This window comes from Neolamprologus multifasciatus, chromosome 14 (genome assembly GCF_963576455.1).
Source record: "Neolamprologus multifasciatus chromosome 14, fNeoMul1.2, whole genome shotgun sequence".
Lineage (NCBI taxonomy): Eukaryota > Metazoa > Chordata > Actinopteri > Cichliformes > Cichlidae > Neolamprologus > Neolamprologus multifasciatus.
In genome coordinates, this window is record NC_140452.1 from 5454882 (window position 1) to 5474933 (window position 20052).

A 20052-nucleotide genomic window follows, 5' to 3' on the forward strand; every position below is an offset into this window, starting at 1 on the left:
GACCTGTCCAGGGTGCAGTATGGTAGCTGGAATAGCAACATACCCAAGGATAAGCAGAATGACTGATATGATGAAACTGGGATTTTGTTACACTTAATTATTGCAAACACAACTAAAACTATAACTGAAACTAATCAAAACTAAACTGAAACTAAGGATTTTCAAAAAAAATAAAAACTAAACTAAACTAGCAAACAATTGGTAAAAACTAATTAAAACTGATATAAAATTGAAAATCTGAAGTCAAAACTAAATAAAAATAAAAACGAATGAAAATTGCAAAACTATTAAAACCCTGGTGCCCAGTCACTAATGAACTGAGGTATGAAAAACACATCATGCATTGCCCAGCCCATTAAGTCTACATACAAATAATGAATCAGAAATGCAACACTGAAGATATTCTGTTTGCTTTCATCCTGTAGATTATTAGGAGCTGGAAAGTTAGTGGTGCAAGACGACTGAATCACAAAGAGCACCATTCACATATCTAACAATACAAAACAGGCTGGAAAGGCTGGTGGAAACATGGCTTTTCTGTTTATTTCATGAATTAATTTGGCCCTTTGAAATCTGAGTTTTCTTCTGCTCTAATTTTCAGTGATGAGTGACATTTCAGGTCACACGCTGCATGTTTGTGACAATGAAACAGTCACATTTTGTTTGTATTCATACATAAACTTCCCACATCACCCAGAAGTAAAAATCTGACACAGTTAAAGACCAAAACACAATCCAGGAGAACGTCACAGAAAAGATAACATTTTCAACAAGTAACAAGAAAATGCTGCAAGGTTTAACTACAGGGAACAGAAAGACAATCGGGGAAATGAGAAAAGCTGCACAGGTGGAGTATATATAGGAGTGTGGATGACTTATTCAGGAGTCTTGAACCTGCAGCTCCAGGGCCACATGCAGCTCTTTTGTCCGTCTCGAGTAGCTCCCCGTGGGTTTGACCCAGATTAATATTGATGTAAGTGATTCTTTACAGTCTCCAGCTGCAAACGTGTGCAGCTGCATCTGTCTCCTGGTGCTTTATCCCCTTAATTTCACTGAACTCAGACACGCTGGCTTGCATGGATGTACACACATAAAGAGCTTATAACGCGCTACCATTGGATCCCAGACTAAAAGACCAAACAAGAAAAACAGATTTGAAGAGTGTGTGGACAGATGTCGCCACGATATCGCTGAGCTCCTGTGTGCATGATCTGGACTCTTAACTTTTACAAATTTTAAAGCTGATATATCATGTTTCTTATCAACATAAGCTACGGTTATTTTGATTAATTCCCATGGCCTGGCCTTCACAGCTTACAACTATTGTTTCAGAGCTGGCGTATACAGGCTGACAGATATTTTCCCTTTTTTTCACATTGTTCTGTTTTCAATTACAATTTCAAATAGTAAACAGCGTAGTATTGTAAAGACTCGTGTATACTTAATTGGCTGCATCACCTTCATATTAAGGCTTAAAGGTGTTTTGCAGCTCAATAAAGATTTTCTTTGGTGAGACGTTGCTCAAAATAGCTCATTTCATAGTAAATATTGCTGAACATTGGAAACAAGTGTAACCACACAACAAGGTTATTATCGTTAACGAAAACTAACGAAATAACGAAAACTAGAAGTGAAAAAACATTTTCGTTAACGTAAATAAAAATAAAAACAAAAAAAGGAAAACTAACTAAAACTATAATGAGTGTTTACAAAACGAACTAAAATTAACTGAATTTATAGCAAAAATGTGTTTAGTTTTCATTGATGTGTGCGTGTCATACAAGAGTCAAGGGTGAAAATGAAGTTTAGTTTCCAGATTTTTTTCTTGCTGTGTCTCATTATGCCAGCAGGTGGCAGCACGTTAGTCGAGTCGTCTGTGTCGCTGCTCCGTCCACGCGCAGAATCATGTCAGGAAAAGTCGGAAGAAAGCGCCAGAGTCCAATTTGGGATTACTTTGAATATGACTGTGTTTTGGATAAAGCAAGTGTCTTGTAGTGGAAAGAGACAAATTATGAGGGACATTTCTAAAGGGAAAAAAATCCCACAAACCTTAAAGTGCACTTGAAAAGCTCACACAAGAAGGCTAACCTAGCTTACCTTGAGAAGGTAAGGGAGCACACTCAACCCTCATCCCCAGAAAACAGAAGCTAACCCCAGGCAAGGCAGCGTGATGCATCCCGAGACAACAGGACGGGGATATCTACACAACTGTGTGAGTCAATTACCTTCAAAAAGTTTATCAATTCACTTGAACCAAAATTACGAACACCCGGTGCTGCGAGAGTTAATAGTCTCATTGGGGCCAAGATATACATTTTATAGTTGCCTGGTATCAATGGTTGTTCATCTGCCTTTATTTATTTATTTATTTATTTAAAGAACCCATAGGTGGGAATGTGAGTTGTCTGTCTCTGCGTGTTAGCCCTGCGACAGACAGGCGACCTGTCCAGGGTGCAGTATGGTAGCTGGAATAGCAACATACCCAAGGATGAGCAGAATGACTGATATGATGAAACTGGGATTTTGTTACACTTAATTATTGCAAACACAACTAAAACTATAACGGAAACTAATCAAAACTAAACTGAAACTAAGGATTTTCAAAAAAATAAAAACTAAACTAAACTAGCAAACAATTGATAAAAACTAATTAAAACTGATATAAAATTGAAAATCTGAAGTCAAAACTAAATAAAAATAAAAACGAATGAAAATTGCAAAACTATTAAAACCCTGCCACACAACAACAAGAACGGCTAAGAGTGAAAAACAAATTGGGGTTCACTTTTAGAGCAACAACTGGAGGAAACCTTGGAGAGGCGAGGCTGAGGTGGTTCAGGCATGTGCAGAGGAGGATATTTTGGATAAAGGAGGAAAAGGAGATTCATGTAGTGGAGGAGGACATGCAGAGGATTGGTGTGACAGGAGGTGGATGCTGGGGATGGAGGGAGATGATCCGCTGTGGCAACCCCGGAACAGCAGCTGGAAGAAGAAGAAGAAGGTGGCTGTTTAGTGTGACTGTGTGCTCGAGTTATGCCCTGATCCGTACTCTTTAAAGCTGATTTATCCGCGTGCTGTGTTTTCTGTAGCCTTCATCCTACAAGAAGGTTTCTAAAGGTGCTGCCAGAACATGTCAGTATATTATTTTTTGGGAAATTAGAGAAGCATGCGCTTTACTTCAGGTACTTGGCGAAAAAAGCTATTATGAGATCCTGAGCCAAACCGTTTGGCAGTTTCCTCTGTTCACCTTCCATCGCTCTCACCTGTCTCTTGTAACGAGTATAATGCATAGAGCGTATGTCTCATATCTCGCATACACAGATTAGCAAAACAAGAGGAGAAAGAAGCAGGAAGTGGGTGAATACTAGCGAGCACATCCTTGATGTCACTTGACATCTTTAAACTTGAGAGTGTTTGGTCAGAGATTATGGAAGTAATGTGTTTGACAGCAGAAGACTGTAGCCAAAGATCTGCTGAGCCAGAGACAAGCGTCTGCCCTGTGTCTGTAAATGACATCACCAATCTGATAATGGCCTGGACACGGGCCCCAACAAAATTATATCCCTGTCAGGAAGTTTAACTTCAGATAAAACCTCAATAAAAGTCTCTTTAATTCTTTATTAAAATGCACTCGTCTGTTATTTGAAAGCCTGTTTTGCCTCACGATTGTCAAAAGAACAGAAACTTCCTGGATGATCCTTAAAGAATAAAATAAATGTTGCTTTTGCTAAAATGAGCTAAACAAAAATCAAATCACCAAACAAAGCTGGTTCCCCACACAGAGCTTACGTTACAGACGAGAAGAAATCGGGGAAATGTGCAGCGTGGGGCATTAAATGATCTCAACTTTGTCCAGAAAATAGCTTCCTCAATTGTATAAATATTTAAGTAGATGAGTATTAATCCTGAGTCAGCGACTATTTTAGGAGAGCAGGACAATGGAGGAGGCTGCGAATTGACAACGTAAGGTAGAAGACAAGAATAGCCAGGAGATTTGTGGTGCATGAGTCAGGGTTTGGGACGAAGGACATGAGGCATTAAGTGAGGCAAGTAGACAACTAAGGTCATCTGCTGAAGTTAGAAATCACCGCTCTCTCTGGATTTATGTTTTTTTTTAAAGAGGGAGACGCCACTAAAGCCTCCCTGTGCCGCCCACACTGTGACATTAACAGAATAATCTGGTTATTTGATCGCTCTTCACTCCCAGGATCAGTGTTGCACTGTGGGTAATTCATGCAAATATGTTTGATGTACCTCAGTTTCCAGACATGGCATTACAGGCTCTGTGTTGATGTTATAAGGTAACCGATATGACAGGGCTCTGCAGAGCTGGGCGCCACAGATTCTGAGGTTAACAACAGGCTGACCTCTACTAACAGCAGTGTTGGGAAGGTTACTTTTAAAATGTATTCCATTACAGATTACATGCCCCAAAATGTATTCTGTATCGTATTCCGTTACGTTACTCAATGAGAGTAACGTATTCTGAATACTTTGGATTACTTAACATATTATCATGCTGTTTACAACTACATGAATGTACTATTGCTGTGATTTATTACTGTTACTGTGGCTCCGAACCGTAGTAAAGGGACCTCTGGCTAATACGGTGGGTTCTGTGTCGGGCTCGTAGCCGAAAACTAGCTTTACTTTGTTGTCTGGGTCAACTTTGCTAGCGAGAGACAGAGAGAGGCGTTGAAAGGCTGCTCCAACAGAACTTATTGTTTTTGGAGGAAAACACGAACACGGTGTACAGTCGAGTCTTAATAGCTTACTTACAACTGGGCTCGTCAGGCTCTCTTCTTGGCTGCAGTGGTTATTATTATATTTACATGCTTCCAGCTCCCGTTTTTGCTCGATGACAGCTCGTACTTTTCCTTTTTCTCCCTCCCTCGCTCACAGACACATAACGTGTATGGCAGTCCATTCTCCCTGCAGCACGGACTACACTGCCCATGATGCTACATTCTTTAGAGCTATACCTGTAGCATTCTGCCTGTTAGCTTAGCACAACAACAACAGGCGCTCTCTCACCCAGGAAACACGCAGAGAGAGAGCATCACCCTGTAACCATGGCAACTGTAACGCTGCCGCCTGGAACAACAGAACGTAGCTGTCAAACAAAACCCAAACAATCCTGACCCGCCACAATATGAAACAGGGAAGTACCGCCGTGTAATCCATTTATTTCAACAAAGTAACTGTATTCTAAACACCACCTTTTTAAACGGTAACTGTAACAGAATACAGTTACTCATATTTTGTATTTTAAATACGTAACGGCGGTACATGTATTCCGTTACTCCCCAACACTGACTAACAGATACCTGCATGTATGTGTGTGCAGCCTTCAGGCAGCAAAAACGATTTTATGTACTAGAAGCTTCCTTGTTTAGTTAATCTATTGATGAGCCACATATTGATGACCGCACAATGTCATTTAATCTGCAATGCGTGTGGGAAATTTACCAGCCAATTTGAATCTTTTCACCAATCTACCAAAATCGATAAAAGCTTCACGGCCCTTTTGCCAAAGCTTGCACTGAATCCCTGACTTATTTCTAAGGACAGGCGAGACACATCCAGTCAAACAGCAAAAATAAGAGTAAGCAATTATGATTGTTGTTGATTTGTTGTTTTTTTGGACACCATATGGAGCTTCATTAGTCTTCCGCTACAGTGACACAGAATGAAAGAAATCATCTGCTCTGCTTATTTGAAATAAAATGCCATTTGAGGACAAGATGAGCTTTTATTGTCTCTGTGTGATACAAAATCACAGCAGATGTTCCTGATGTCACATTCACAGTGGCCCATAGGGGAGAAAAAGAGGCAGTTTTGTTTAGAGTGGCAGTATTTAGTTTACTTCTGTTTTATTTAGATGGTGTCAAATCACAATAACAGTTACCTCGAGGTTCTTTACATTGCAAAACAAAGGGCCTATAAATAATAGAGAGAAAACCAAAACAATCGGACGACGCCTCGTGAGCTTGTCGAAGGTGGGGGAAAAAAAACTCAGCTATAACAGGAAGAAACCTCTGGCAGAACCAGGCTCAGGGAGGGCTGCGGCCTGTTGGGAGTGAGGCAAGGAAGATGGGACAAAAGGCACACTATCCAAACAAAATGCAGGAAACATTTCTAAAAACCAAGACCCTGGTGTATCTTACAACAAACTGCTTAAGCTCCTCTCCCTTCAACCAAACCTTCCTCCGATTGGCTGTCACTCACAAACAGAAGGTTTGAACAGCAGGTGGGTGGAGCTTCTGTGCTCCCAGACAGGGCTGTGTGCCTGAGGTGGCTAAATTAAAGATACTCTATCTCACTGATGACTTTATTATGTGATTTTTATATGAGAGGCTGTTAACAAAATATCCATCCCCTACCTGCAAAACTCTGGTTTCCACATCTGATTCAATGATCAGATATCCAAATATTTCAGGGTCTTCAGGCATCCATCGTTTCATCATTTAACGTGAGCTATACTCCTGATAGTCGATCCATAGTACCAGATACTTACACTAAAAATCTGAAGGCTCTAGCTCAAATGTTTTTTTAGATAATGGAATTTTAAAGTGTTCCTTCTTTTGGGAAAACTAATGACATTAGAGACCTGAAATTGTGGACAATTATTAGAAGAAGTGTGTCTTTCCCCAATTAAAACCTGAAATGGTCAGGTGGGAGGTATTTGATAAATAAAAAGCATAATTTTCTACTTCATTTATCTGAGATATTTCCCTTTACAACACAACAAGCAGGGCAGAAAGTTGGATAAAAGTTGAATAAAAAGAAAAGTACAATACAATTTTGCATAACAAAGGAAGAGTTAATTGTGTATCTTCCCGATAATCCATAAAATTACGACCACTGCAACAGTGAAAGATCTGATTTAAGAAAAACAAAAAAAAGAGAGAGAGAGGGAGTTTCAGGATATGAGAAGAGGTCAAAACGGGGCCAAAAAGAGACGATAACGCAGGTGGTGGCGGAGTGGAGTCAGAGCCGTGTCATGTCAGTGCAAACGTGCCCTTGTGGTAAACAGCGAAGAACGCTACTCCTGTCCCTCTCGATAACAGCAAAAAGCTATTCGCAGAAGCGCTCTGGGTGGAGCTATTCTTAGCGGGAGCCCGGAGAGACCGGCCGGCCACTCCGAGAGCCGTGACGTCAGACGCGTAGGATCGGATTTTGCTCCACAATGTAACCGTGAGGTAATTTCAGGGTAATGACTGTGCACGGTTCATTTGTCTCTCTGAATAAATGTGCAGCAGCAGTGTGGCATTTGTGGAGGGGAGAGAGCACGGTGCAGTGAAAGGTGAGAGCGGGGTTTTGCTCTAAGGTGAGGAACAAATGGGAGGAGGGTCAAAGATGGAGGCTGCTGTGGAGCTGTCTGAGGAAACGAGAGTCTGTGTGTGTGTGTCTGAGTGATGGGTCTCTCCATCTGCCATTATCTTCCCGCAGAACTAATTACGAGGTGATGGACAGCAGACTAATCACCAGGGCCACTCGTGGCTTTAAATTAGCTGAACCGTGGAGTCATGCCTGGAGTGATGGAGAAGGACAGGAGAGGAGAGGGACGTGGGTCCAGAGGGAAAATGAAGCAACAGCAAGAAGGAAAGGAAAGCATCTTCACAGGAGAGCAGAATTTAACAAGATGTATTGACAAAAGAGGAAAAAGGGACTTTCACACTCTCCTCTTGTCCTCTGTACCTCTCACGCAGGATCATCGTTTTCCCTGGGCTGCTTCTGGATTTTGTTTCGTCTGTGCCGTCTCCATCTCCGTCCTCCCTCGCCCCTCCGTCTCCCTTTCATCTTATTTCATCTGCATGTCTTTTGTCTCCCTTTCTCTCTCTGTTTTTTCCTTTTATTCCTCCCAGGCTTCGACGCTCTGTCTGCTAAATGAAAGCGCGTCTCTGTGCAGGCGCTGTTTTTTTTTTCTGACACGATGCGTCAGGCAAACCAGCGGGGTTCCTGAGCATGTGTTAACCACTCCCACTCACCACACCTCTGATTCCACATTCAAGTGACAGAAACGCACTCGCGCGGTCGCATCAAGACACACGCACACGCTTTCACACTCTCGCACTTGACAGCTGCTTTGCACCTGTTGCTCTTTGAAATTCAAAACAAAAACAATTTTTCTTTTTGTTCACTTTTTTCCCGCCACCCAATTTTTTAATTTTTTTCTTTTTTGTCTATTTCTGTCACTTTAATATCTAAAAGATTTCTCGAGAAGGGAAAAGATGTTATACTCACAACACTGAAGCAGCCATGGCTCCTTCTTTTGTCCTTGTCCTCGCGTGGTCTCTCATTAAGACCAATTTGTCTGGCTTCTTTGTACCACTGGTATTCATTTTTATCTGGTCTCAAATGTCCAGAGAGGATTATAGAGGTCAAAGTTCAGCCGTAAGCCGTGCAGTATCCTCCTCATTGACATTTGATCTGAGACTTTTACAAGTTCAAAACCTAAGAATGTGTTTAAAAAGCAGGAGCCTGAGGATGAACTTAAAAACATATTTTTAAAAAAGGAGCTATTATGAAAATAGTTGTTTGCTATTGTTCTGTATATCTACTGGTAACAGAGATGGGCAGCCACGCGTTACTTGTAACGCATTACTTGTAACGCATTACAATCTGATTACTTTTTTCAGGTAACGAGTAAGGGATTATTATTGCAAAAATGGTAATTAGATTACCGTTACTTTCCAGTAGGAACGCTGCGTTGCTAAAACTGTGATTTCTTTGCGAGAATGTCTCATGACAGTGACGTAAGCGAGTGCGACGTTCGTGACAACAGCTGTGTGCAGATCAACAATGGATCATATATCGAGTGCAGAGAGAGTATGAGTGTGCAGCGTTTAAAGCGTGGAAGTACTGACCTTACTTTGAGTTTGATTCCATAAAAAGTGACAAAAACATTAGTGTCCGCTGTGCGTGGGAAGAAAACTTCTTTTTACATCGAAAAAACCCCTAAACTTCCAAACAAGCACAGAGTAGCTACGACGTAATGAGAAACTCACAGAGAAACTCGCGGATTCTTCAACTGACCGCTGCGGCACACCTGCACCGGGGTAAACCTCCGCCTACCCCACTCCTGCTTTACAGGTGAAAATAGAGCAACAGGACCGCTAGTCTGTGACTTTATTTATTTTCTGCTATGTTTTACTTGCATCTATTTGAAAGACTGAGTGTAAACACAAAAAAAAATATTTTATGTGCTGTAATGTGCAGAAAATAGGTTTAAATATTGAACAAATTTCTTCCAGTCAGAGAATGTTGCATATAATTAAAATTTTGCTTGATGCATAAAGTTAAAAGATTAAAACTAATAAAACAAGTTTTAAAAAGAGACTTTTCCATCTGATTACATTTTGTATGATGATTATGCAGAAAAAGTAGAATTGGGCTGAAAGATCTATCACTTTATCACCTATTCAGGTTGTAAATCGTGTTTTTAAAAAGTAACTAAGTAATTAACTACCTTTGAAAATAAGTAATCAGTAAAGTAACAGGATTACTTTTTTGGGGAAGTAATCGGGAAATTAGTTACTGATTACTTTTTTCAAGTAACTTGACCAACACTGACTGGTAATCTGTTTATGTTCAGTTAACACTTAATTGTCAATGAAGAGAAAACAATGAGAAATCAATACTGCTCAAATTTAGAGAAGAAGACCCAAATGCAAGACACCAGGGAGTGCAAAACGTCTTTAAACTAAAACGTGTGGCAGTCGTACACAGAAGATGAGTCATCATGGCAAACAGTCCAGCTGAGGTGAGGGCAAAAAGGGAAAGTCCATTAAACAGCCCAGAAACTCACACACAAGGAAAACACAAGAAAAACACGAGGAATCCTGGACCTGATGACATGGCAGCAAACCAGTGTATTTATGCATAGAGAGAAGGTCGAGACAACCTGAGCATGAGAATGAGGCAAAAGGTGATTTAAGTGACCTTGAACATGACGTGGTTGTTGGTGTCAGACATGCTGGTCTGAGTATTTCAGAAACTGCTGATCTTATGGGATTTTCCCACACAACCATCTTTAGAGTTTACAGAGGATGGTCAGAAAAAGAGATAATATCCAGTGAGCAGTAGTTCACTGAGAGAATATGGTATCCTGAAGACCATCTCTGAATGCACAACATGTCAAATCTCAAAGGAGATGGACTACACCAGCAGAGGACTACACCTGTCAGCTAAGACAAAGGAACTAGACAAAATTGGACATTTGATTAAGATTGGGAAACATTTCCTGGTCTAATTCAGTTGGTCAAGTGAGAATTTGGAGTCAATGACATGAAAGCATGGCTGCCTTGTGGTTCAGGCTGCTGCCGGTATAACGGTGTAGGGGATTTTTTTTTTTTTTTGGCACACTTTGGTCTCCTTAGTACCTACTGAGCATAATTTAAATGCCGCAACGGACGAGTATTGTAGCTGACCATATCCAGCCCTTTTTGTCTGCGGTGAGTTCCCGGTACTCAAATGGTCTCCACAATCACCAGATGTCAGTCCAGTGGAAAACCTCTGGGATGGAACAGGAAATTCAAACAAATCTACTACAGCTGTGTGATGCTATCTTGTCAATATGGACCAAAATATCTGAGCAATGTTTCCAGCACCTTGTTGACTCTATGCCATGAAAAAATTAAGGCAGGTCTTAAGGCAAAAGAGTATTGGTATTGTATTGGTATCAAAGTTCAGCCGTAAGCCGTGCAGTATCCTCCTCATTGACATTTGTGCATATTCTAATCATCTCAAAGGAGATGGACTACACCAGCAGAGGACTACACGTGTCAGCTAAGACAAAGGAACTAGACAAAATTGGACATTTGATTAAGATTGGGAAACATTTCCTGGTCTAATTCAGTTGGTCGAGTGAGAATTTGGAGTCAATGAGCCCAAGAACTCCAGGAAAAAACAGGAAATTATAACAGAGACTGTGAGTGCAAAATCATTCGCTGTGGACAAATGGGTTCAGAAGCATTTCAGTGATATTTGCTCTACTGGAGGGATGTACTCTAACTAAAGTTGTTTGAATGATGGAAGGGGAGAAACTGGTTCAAAATCTCTCACAGATCTTCAGATGGGTTGAGATCTGTTGACTGCAAAGGTCACAGCATCATTGTCATCAAACCCTTTTGCCCTTAACCCTCTCAGAAGAGGCCGTTCCCATCAGGGTAGAAATGTCTCATCACAGCGTAAATGCAATCACTCAGAGCAGTTTTGACTGATCGAGCCATTAGGCCCATTTTCCTGTCAGAGTATAGGCTTTGAGTTTTTTTGAGTCCTCTAACTTGTCACCTACCTGATACCGCCGGACTTTCCTGTTGATCCCAGGTTTTTAAGTGGAGCATCGGGTATTTCGGTCTTTGTACTACTCCTACCTACATCACCTGCCTGAGCACATCGGCCTTTCAGTCATGCAAAAAAATCCGGTCTGAAGACATATTCTGGGCTGGTCTTATGAAGAGGTAAAACTGTTGTTCACTTCACTACCTGTTTCATGTATTTGTGGGAAGTGCTGTGTAATCGCCGCACAGGCTACCGCACCCTTTTAGAGATGGGGACACCTTGGCTCCAGTGATATCACTCGGCCGTGTTTATCGGGCTTCGTGTCTGTCTGTGCCTCTGCCCAGCCTTCTCCAATGATCCCGTCATTATCGCACCCTTAATGCATCTCACCACACTCTACATTTCCTTTGGCATGCTATCCATCTGTCTAATGGGCCAGTGGGGCGCGGCCGGCCAGTCATCACTTCTGCACGCTGCTTTTGTGTGTCTGTGTGTATTTGTACAGTCATGTATCTTTCTCTTGACCTGTGTCATTTGAAATTTTGTGCTGATGAGTCTGTTTTTGTGTTGGCTGTGTCTTCAAGTTTAAATCACCCTCCTGTTCACACCCACTTCTGCACTCTCTTCATTGTGTGTTTGTGCCATTTGTAAATGCTCCATGCACGGGAAGTGTGTAGATTGTGTATCTGAGGGTGTCAGTGCCTGTGAACTCTAACTGCGTCGCCCATTAAGCCATTATGGATTGTAACTGAATCCCCCTGAAAGCTCAGCTCATGCCCACAGCTGCAGGGCAGTGATGGATGGATGGTGGAGGGATGAGAGTAGTCTTGCTGTAGCCGAACAGTTGTAAAAACAAACAGAGGGGTGGAGCATCTGTGCAGGTGTGCCGGAGAGGTGGAGGGCGTCTAAGGTGACCGTCGCTGTAACAAGCTGAGCTGACTTATGATCAACGGCTTCGACCTCACTGCCCTGCTCTAAGCTGAGTCATGAGTCTTAGTGAGAAGAAGAGGGTTGTTCTTCTGTTTTTCTTCTTATTAAGGTGTGTAAACGCGAGTGTGTCTAATCATGGATAATTATTACAGTTTATCTCATTTATATGGCGGCTTTTATTCAGGAAATACAACTCAAGCAGCTGGCTGACAGCTGGAAAACTGCAAAACCCACCCAGGATCCACATGTGCCACCAGGTTGTCTGAGGGTGGGTTTTGTTTTTACACCTATAGTTTGTTTATGCTGGTCCAAATGAGTTTGCTAATGAGTTTGTAAGCTTGTAGATCCGTGTTGACCAAAATGCATCACTATAAGCCCCATTAGAGTGTTCAGTCCACTTATTGGCCAGATGTGTTTGGGGCAGGACCAACAGTAAAAACAGGAAGATGAGCTATTGGAGATTTTCCATTCATTTCATGGCTAGTTGCTAGCCCGTACAGACATTTGCACATCTACTGTACTTTGCATGCAAGAATGAAACGCATATGTGCCTAGGGGAAAGTGTTCATCTCAAACTTGCAACGTACACTTGGTAGTCGGGTCAAATCGACATAAGATCACATTCACGCTGTAAAAGAACCTCGTCCTCAAAAAAAGTCTTAGTGCCGGTGGGACTAAAAAAACAATTCCTGAATTTTCAGCTCAGTAAAATATTTATATGTGGCATTAATATGAACCCTAGTCTATCATCACCATTCATTTCTGCAAGATTTTGACACTCTTCCAGCTGGAGTATCTTCAGGTTTCTGCAGCAGCTGTGCATAACAAAGCTTGAATTCTTGTAAAAAACGCCAGGATACATGTGTGATACGTGAGCTCATCAACGCAGCATGGTGGCTCACTGGTTAGCACTGTTGCCTCACAGTAAGAGGCTCCTGAGCTCTGCCCTGTGGTGGTTGCATGTTCTCCCCATTGCTTGCATAAGTGTTCCCATCGCTGAAAGACAAGCTAGGTTAATGTGCTTGTGTGGGTCCAAGAGTTTCACTTCCTGGTTACATGAAAGCAAATAAAATTGGCAAATGGTGGTCATGAGGTGAAAGAAAGGTGTCTGTCTTGAAAATGTGATGTGATGTGTTGTGGTGCATGAAATGAGGACTTAAATGTAGGAAGAGGAATCACACAGAAGAGGGTGGGAGGGGAGCAAGCTGAATCATTCAAAAGGCAAACTGCAACCAAAGAGAGCACAGAACCAAAGAAATAAAAACAAAATACTATTTATTGGGTAATCAAGAGAGAGGAAAAAAATAGATACAGGAGAGTGTAATGATGTAGTTGGAGACAGTGACGCAGGAGGGAAGTAAAACTAAACACAAAGACAGAACAAAAATAAGCATAAGTGAATAAAAGATTTAACAGAAGAGGAGACTAATAACTCTACAAATGCAAACATAAACAAAAGTATAACAACAACTAAAGGCTCATAATAGTTTGTAATAAACAAAAACCTAAACTACAAAACAATGAATTAAACAGAGAACCAGGATTAAATCAGGGGCATAATGTCCAGACGATGGACCCACACAATGTGCATGTTGCTCCAGATGTGATTGTAATGAGTTTCATGCAAAAATGAGAACCACCAGGGAAAAAATCCCATTAACAGAGGTTGGAACTGTAAAGTAAATCATCATAAAGCTGACTTGGTGAATAAAAATGTTATTTCACGGAACGAAGATATCGATCAGAATCCAAAACTTGCCAAAAGAAAAAAAAGTTGAACAAACTCTCCGACAAAGACGGGGTTTTGGACGATGCCGGACACACAGACACACTGAGGGTAATCAAGGGAATCGAAAACAGATGGGGAACAAGAAAGCTGAAACTAATCATGACAAGTGATACAAAGGACGTAAAATGAAATACAACCTTCAGGAGACCTTTATTACTGTCAAAATAAAACAGGAAGTAACTGCACAGGAAATGATTAACACTGATGAAGACAAGATTAAACAAGATGGTGTAAGGGAGGTAAGCATAAGTGTATAGGAATTTCTTTCACTCATGTGTAGTCATAATGCCTTGGTGCCACTGGATTTTAACATGTCTGACACTCATACTTAAGACAAATGGTAGGGGGTGTAGTAAGGATGTTGGGGAAAACAGGAACTCCAGAGGACCAGTCTTTTGTCTCTTCAAGGACTCTGGGAAGTAGCAAGGGAGTGTGAACCTTAAGGTGTGAAACAGCTGTGTACTGCCTTTGTTCCTGGAGAAGGTATTTAACTGAGAGCCATGCTAGGCTCAGTGAGACTCTGCTGACCGTCTGTCCCGCGGTCATGCAGGGACTTCAAATTCAAATTCAAGTTCAAATTTTATTTGTCACACACACACAACCATACACAGTATGACATGGGGGTGAAATGCTTGTAGCTGTACAATGCCCGACCATTAAATGACAGAAAAAAGTTTTACAGTATTTACAATTTACTACAAAATTTACAAATTAACTTAGGAATTTACAGTAAAAAAAAAAAAAAAGTGCAAATAGCAGAAAGGATTATCAAGATTATAAATTATAGGAAGAGTGTGGTGGTGCGTGTGGTGATGTGATGTGTGGGAGAGTCCAGTCCTACACCTGGTTCAGGGCCCGAATAGCCTGGGGGAAGAAGCTCCTCCTCATTCTCTCTGTTTTGGCCTTAAGGGAGCGGAAGCGCTTCCCAGACCTCAACAGTGAGAAGAGTCCATTGTTGGGATGGGAGAGGTCCATCATAATCTTCCTAGCTTTGGACTTGCACCACTTGGTGTAGATGGACAGCAGGTCAGGGAGCTCTGATTGAATGATGCGTTCGGCTGAGCGCACCACTCTTTGCAGATCTCGTCTGTCCTGCTTGGTGCTGTTCCCAAACCAGGTGCAGATGTTTGCCGTCAGGACGCTCTCGATGGTGCAGCAAGGTTCATCAAGCTTGGTTGTATGTTGTCTTTGTGCGCTTTGATTAAAGAATATTAGCTACCGCTCACCGCTCGTCTGCAGGCTTTATTTAAATGGAAAACTTCCACAACAATAAGCTAAACCCAACTAAAAATCCCAACACAATTACTGAACAAACACAAAATTTGATAAAGAAAGATTAAACTAAAACTGTGTGTTATAGTTTGCTCCATTAAAAATATCTCATTTTAAAGGAAGCTCTAGTGTATCCTCTATTAAATTCCTTAACCTCCCAAGACCCAAACTCGTTCATTGCATGCATTTTAATTTCTCTTTGCTATTTGGGCTGATGACGATGTATAAAAACAAAGAATTATCAGATCCCACTATGAGGACATTTGCTTTAAATTTCGATAGAACAGTGGCAGTGTAATGTCTTTGTAAGTGGATATCAGGCCCTTGTAGGGCAAAATTTTGTAGTTTGGTCTAGACAACCCAAAATGTGATGTCCACATATGTGGACGACAGGTCCTGGGAGATTAATATTTAAAGTGTTCTTACGACAAGTTAGAACGTCTGCTATTTGCTGTGTTGAAGAAAGAAAGAATATACTTGGATTGATTTTATACATCTGAATGACAAGGATCTGTGTGTTACACTGGGCGTGTGGTGATGTGATGTGTGGGAGATGGGACTACATGTGAAGGTAATCATGGTCAGTGAACCTGCACTACCATTTTTCATACAGAAATACATTTTCCTGTTCTCCAAAAGTTGATTCTGTTCATCTGGATGTAACGTTTTCAGTGGGAGAAACGTTTCGTCACTCATCCAAGTGACTTCTTCAGTCTTCAGACAGTCTGAAGACTCAAGAAAGTCACTTGGATGCAGCCACCATGCTTCATCCTTGAGCCTTGATTAAATAAAACTCCAAATAACAGGAACCATTGGACAAGGATAAAAGGAAGCAAAATGCTTGGATGTCATTTAAGTTTGAACTACTTGTAGTAGCAGTTGATGAACCTATTCAAATTGCTATGTTTCTTTTCAGTTTTTGCGTTGGGGTTAAAATAGATTTCCTTTAAGGTTAGATAAGCCTGCAAAGCACCTACCAGACACGTGCAAATTCAACCACTAAATACCAAAAACAAATCGATTGTTATTGAATTTGTTCGTCCCTGATATCCACAATGAATTATTTAGTGTTTTGCAATTTGTGTTGGTGATGGGTGGTGTGCGTGTGTGTGTGGATTTCCATTAGTGCTGCACATTTCACAAAACCCTCAGACCCTGAATGTCTCTCAAGCGGCTTCAGCTTTTTGTCTCACACACAAATAGTAGTTTAAGGGCCACTGGCTGCTTTTAACACGCTCCCCCTCCTAATCCTCGCCCTATTGCTCCCATAGGCCTCACCTTTCCTACTCATGCATCATCTCTTCCTCCCCTCTCTCTCCATCACTTACTCCTCACTCACCCTGCCTCCCGGCTAACAGTCCATGACTCATGTTATTCACAGAGCTGTCTGCGTGTCAAGGGCTCGGAGGAAAGGGGCAGGATGGGGAGGTTAAAAGGGAGCTGGATCAGGGAGGGAGTGCTGAGGCAGATATGACTGTGGAAGGACAACGAGAGACAGAAGGAAATCACTTTTGATCTATCATCAGATAGATTAAGACACTGGCAGAGAGGGAAGGAGTGATGGGGTGGGGGTGGGGGGGGGGGAGGAGGAAGTGAAACCGCGAGTGGTTGTGACCACCAGAGGAATTGTTTGAGTGATCAGATATCTGAGCAATCAGCAGACGTTTAAAAGCTTTGGTGGACTAAAAGCTGTGTGTGTATATGTGTGTGATTTTTGTCCGTGTGTCTTTGCTAATGATGTTATTCTGATCTCAGAGCTGCAGAGAATTGCTGTTGGAATCTGTGGGATAGATTACTATAGTCTCAAGCGTTCCACTTTACTGCTGTTTTCAGCTCGCTGACTTTAATGCACTCACTTTCTGCCCTTCGTTTGTTTTCCTGCAGCCCTCAAGATTTAGAAACCACCTAAAAAGTTAAAGGAACAAGTCGAAAGCTTCCTCGTAGCCATGTTCTTGTATTTTGCATGTCGAGCTCAGCGATGCTGCTGTCCTGCCCCAGGGCTCAAACTGCTTGGACGACTTTTTGTGTCGTCTCTACACTGTGAGACATTAGAACCGGCTATTTATAGTTCGCCCCGAGGAAGCAGTGTGCGGGATAAATTTCATTCTGGCTCTATTAAAAGGAACAGAGTAAGATGTCAGCAAAATCTCCCCGTCTTTCTTTTTCCCTCGGGGGACACACATGTGGTTTAATCTTCTCTAAACGACACAAAATGTGTTTGGTTGGACAAACTAAGGCAGAAAATGTTTATGAACCACCAACTAGTTCCTGTCTTCCTCCCCACAGCTTGTCTGTTGCAGTCCGAGCTGGTAAACTATGAGAGAGTGAAGGAGTACTGTCTGAAGGTCCTGAGCCACCAGAGAGACCACTTCAAGGCCATGTACCGAGCCGGCATCGCCTTCTATCACCTGGGTGATTACGAATGTGCCCTACGCTACCTGCGTGACGCCAAAAACCGCGAACCCACAGGTGAGAATGACCCAGTGTATTTATACATTTACAAAGCAGCCTTGAGGTACAAGATCTTCTTTGATGGTGAACCAATGTGCTCACCTGTAGCTCCATATTTAAATTGATGTACTCTGACTTTAGTGCAACCTATCAGGTCATCCAGTTGTCTCATGATCTGAAACTTGAGGCATGTTTAACATGAGCATCAACATTTATGACAGGAAAAATCAAAAAGCATAATTGGTACATTTCTCCTGCTAGATTTTATTTGTTATGTGACAAACTGAGCGATAACTGAAGCCTTTTGTTCCGAGAGTGCTGAGCAGAAACTAAGAAGATGCTCTCTGTATTTCTACAACCTGTATTACTGTACAGACTTCCTGTTTTGCATGTTTGCTCTGACTATGCACATTTCCAAAAAGGTCAAAAGCACAGCTGCACTTGTAATAATTAAAATCGCTCCATATTTTACATCAGTATGCTTCCATGATAAATTACACTGCAGACGGCCAGTATTAAATTACTTTAGTGTAAATGAATTAAGTAAAGTACATAAGTGATGTGTGTAAGCAGCAGAGATGGGCAGTAACGCGTTACTTGTAACGTTACTGTAATCTGATTACTTTTTTCAAGTAACGAGTAAAGTAAGGGATTACTGTTGCAAAAACGGTAATTAGATTACCGTTACTTTCCCGTAGGAACGCTGCGTTACTGCGTTACTAAAACCGTGATTTTTTTGCGAGAATGTCTCATGACCAGTGTTGGGACTAACGTGTTATTAAGTAACGCGTTACAGTAACTACATTATTATTGTGGTAACGAGCACGGTAACTAGTTATTATGCCAAAATCAGGAACGCGTTAGTCGTTACTGGGATTTAGATAGGGTCGTTACTCGTTACTTTGTGTGGTGGCTATCGCGGAGCTTCCACAGATTCAGTAACATTAGCAAGTGGTGGAGGCCAGCGGGTGGATGAGAGAAAGGGGACGCAGAAGGAAAAGAGACCCGAGGCGGCCGCCGGTCCAAGTGTGAACTGAACTTCAGGTAAGAAGTTATGACCTGCAGTCTATCTGGGTCAGATATAAACCAAGTTTAGGTGGAGTTTATTTTCGTTATTCTGACTTTTTCCGTACTGCGTACTAGCTAGCATGACGGAGTTTCTATACAGCTGGGTGGGTGCTATGATGTTAACGATGTTAAACTTTATTTTATTCATAAGTTATTAGAGTTGCCAACCGTCCCGTCTGGTATTCAGAGAAAATATTACGCGTTTCTTTTACACCGAAAAAACCCCTAAACTTCCGAGCAAGCACCGAGTAGCTACGACGTAATGGGAAACTCACAGAGAAACTGCGGTATCCTTCCACTGACCTCTGTGGCACACCTGCACCAGGGTAACCCTCCGCCTACCCCACTCCTGCTTTACAGGTGAAAATGGAGCAAAGGGACCGCTAGTCTTTGACTTTATTTATTTTCTGCTGTGTTTTACTTGCATCTATCTGAAAGACTGAGTGTAAACACACAAAAAAAATATTTTATGTGCTGGAATGTGCAGAAAATAGGTTTAAATATTAAACAAATTTCTTCCAGTCAGAGAATGTTGCATATAATTAAATTTTTGCTTGATGCATAAAGTTAAAAGATTAAAACTAATAAAACAAGTTTTAAAAAGAGACTTTTCCATTTGGTTACATTTTGTATGATGGATTATGCAGAAAAAGTAGAATTGGGCTGAAAGATCTATCACTTTATCACCTATTCAGGTTGTAAATCGTGTTTTTAAAAAGTAACTAAGTAACTAAGTAATTAATTACTTTTGAAAATAAAAGCCACAGGAAACCAGTCTAAACAGCAAAGACACGTGCGCAGATGTTCACAGGCTTCGTCCACACGTACATATTTCATTTTGAAAAATATCTTTCTTCACATGAATAGATGAAGTCTCACACCTTTGACATTAAAAGAAATCTTTTTCTTTGTCCACATTAGAAAATCTTCCACTCCCCTGATTCTATAGGTTTTCCAGAAATACTCATGTGCATGTGGACAGCACAGCAAACCCAAATGGAGACTTACAGCTTTGTTTTTAGGCTGCTGATGAGTTCAAGTATCTCGGGGTCTTGTTCGCGAGTGATGGGAGAAGGGAGCCGGAGATCGACAGACGGATTGGGGCTGCAGCTGCAGTAATGCGGACGCTGCACCGGTCCGTCGTGGTGAAGAGGGAGCTGAGTGTAAAAGCGAAGCTCTCAATTTACCAGTCGATCTACGTCCCTACCCTCACCTATGGCCACGAGCTGTGGGTAGTGACCGAAAGGACGAGATCG

The 20052-nt window shown here is 41.6% G+C and overlaps 1 protein-coding gene across 1 annotated transcript in view; it reads left to right on the plus strand.

Annotated features, from left to right (window-relative positions):
* The window catches only part of ttc9b (tetratricopeptide repeat domain 9B), a 43954-nt gene that overhangs the window by 20356 nt on the left and 3546 nt on the right, over positions 1 to 20052 (plus strand). Inside the window, exon 2 of the mRNA XM_085183849.1 lies at positions 17564 to 17746. Coding sequence (XP_085039975.1) covers positions 17564 to 17746 — 183 coding nt within the window. The remainder of the gene's footprint in view (positions 1 to 17563; positions 17747 to 20052) is intronic.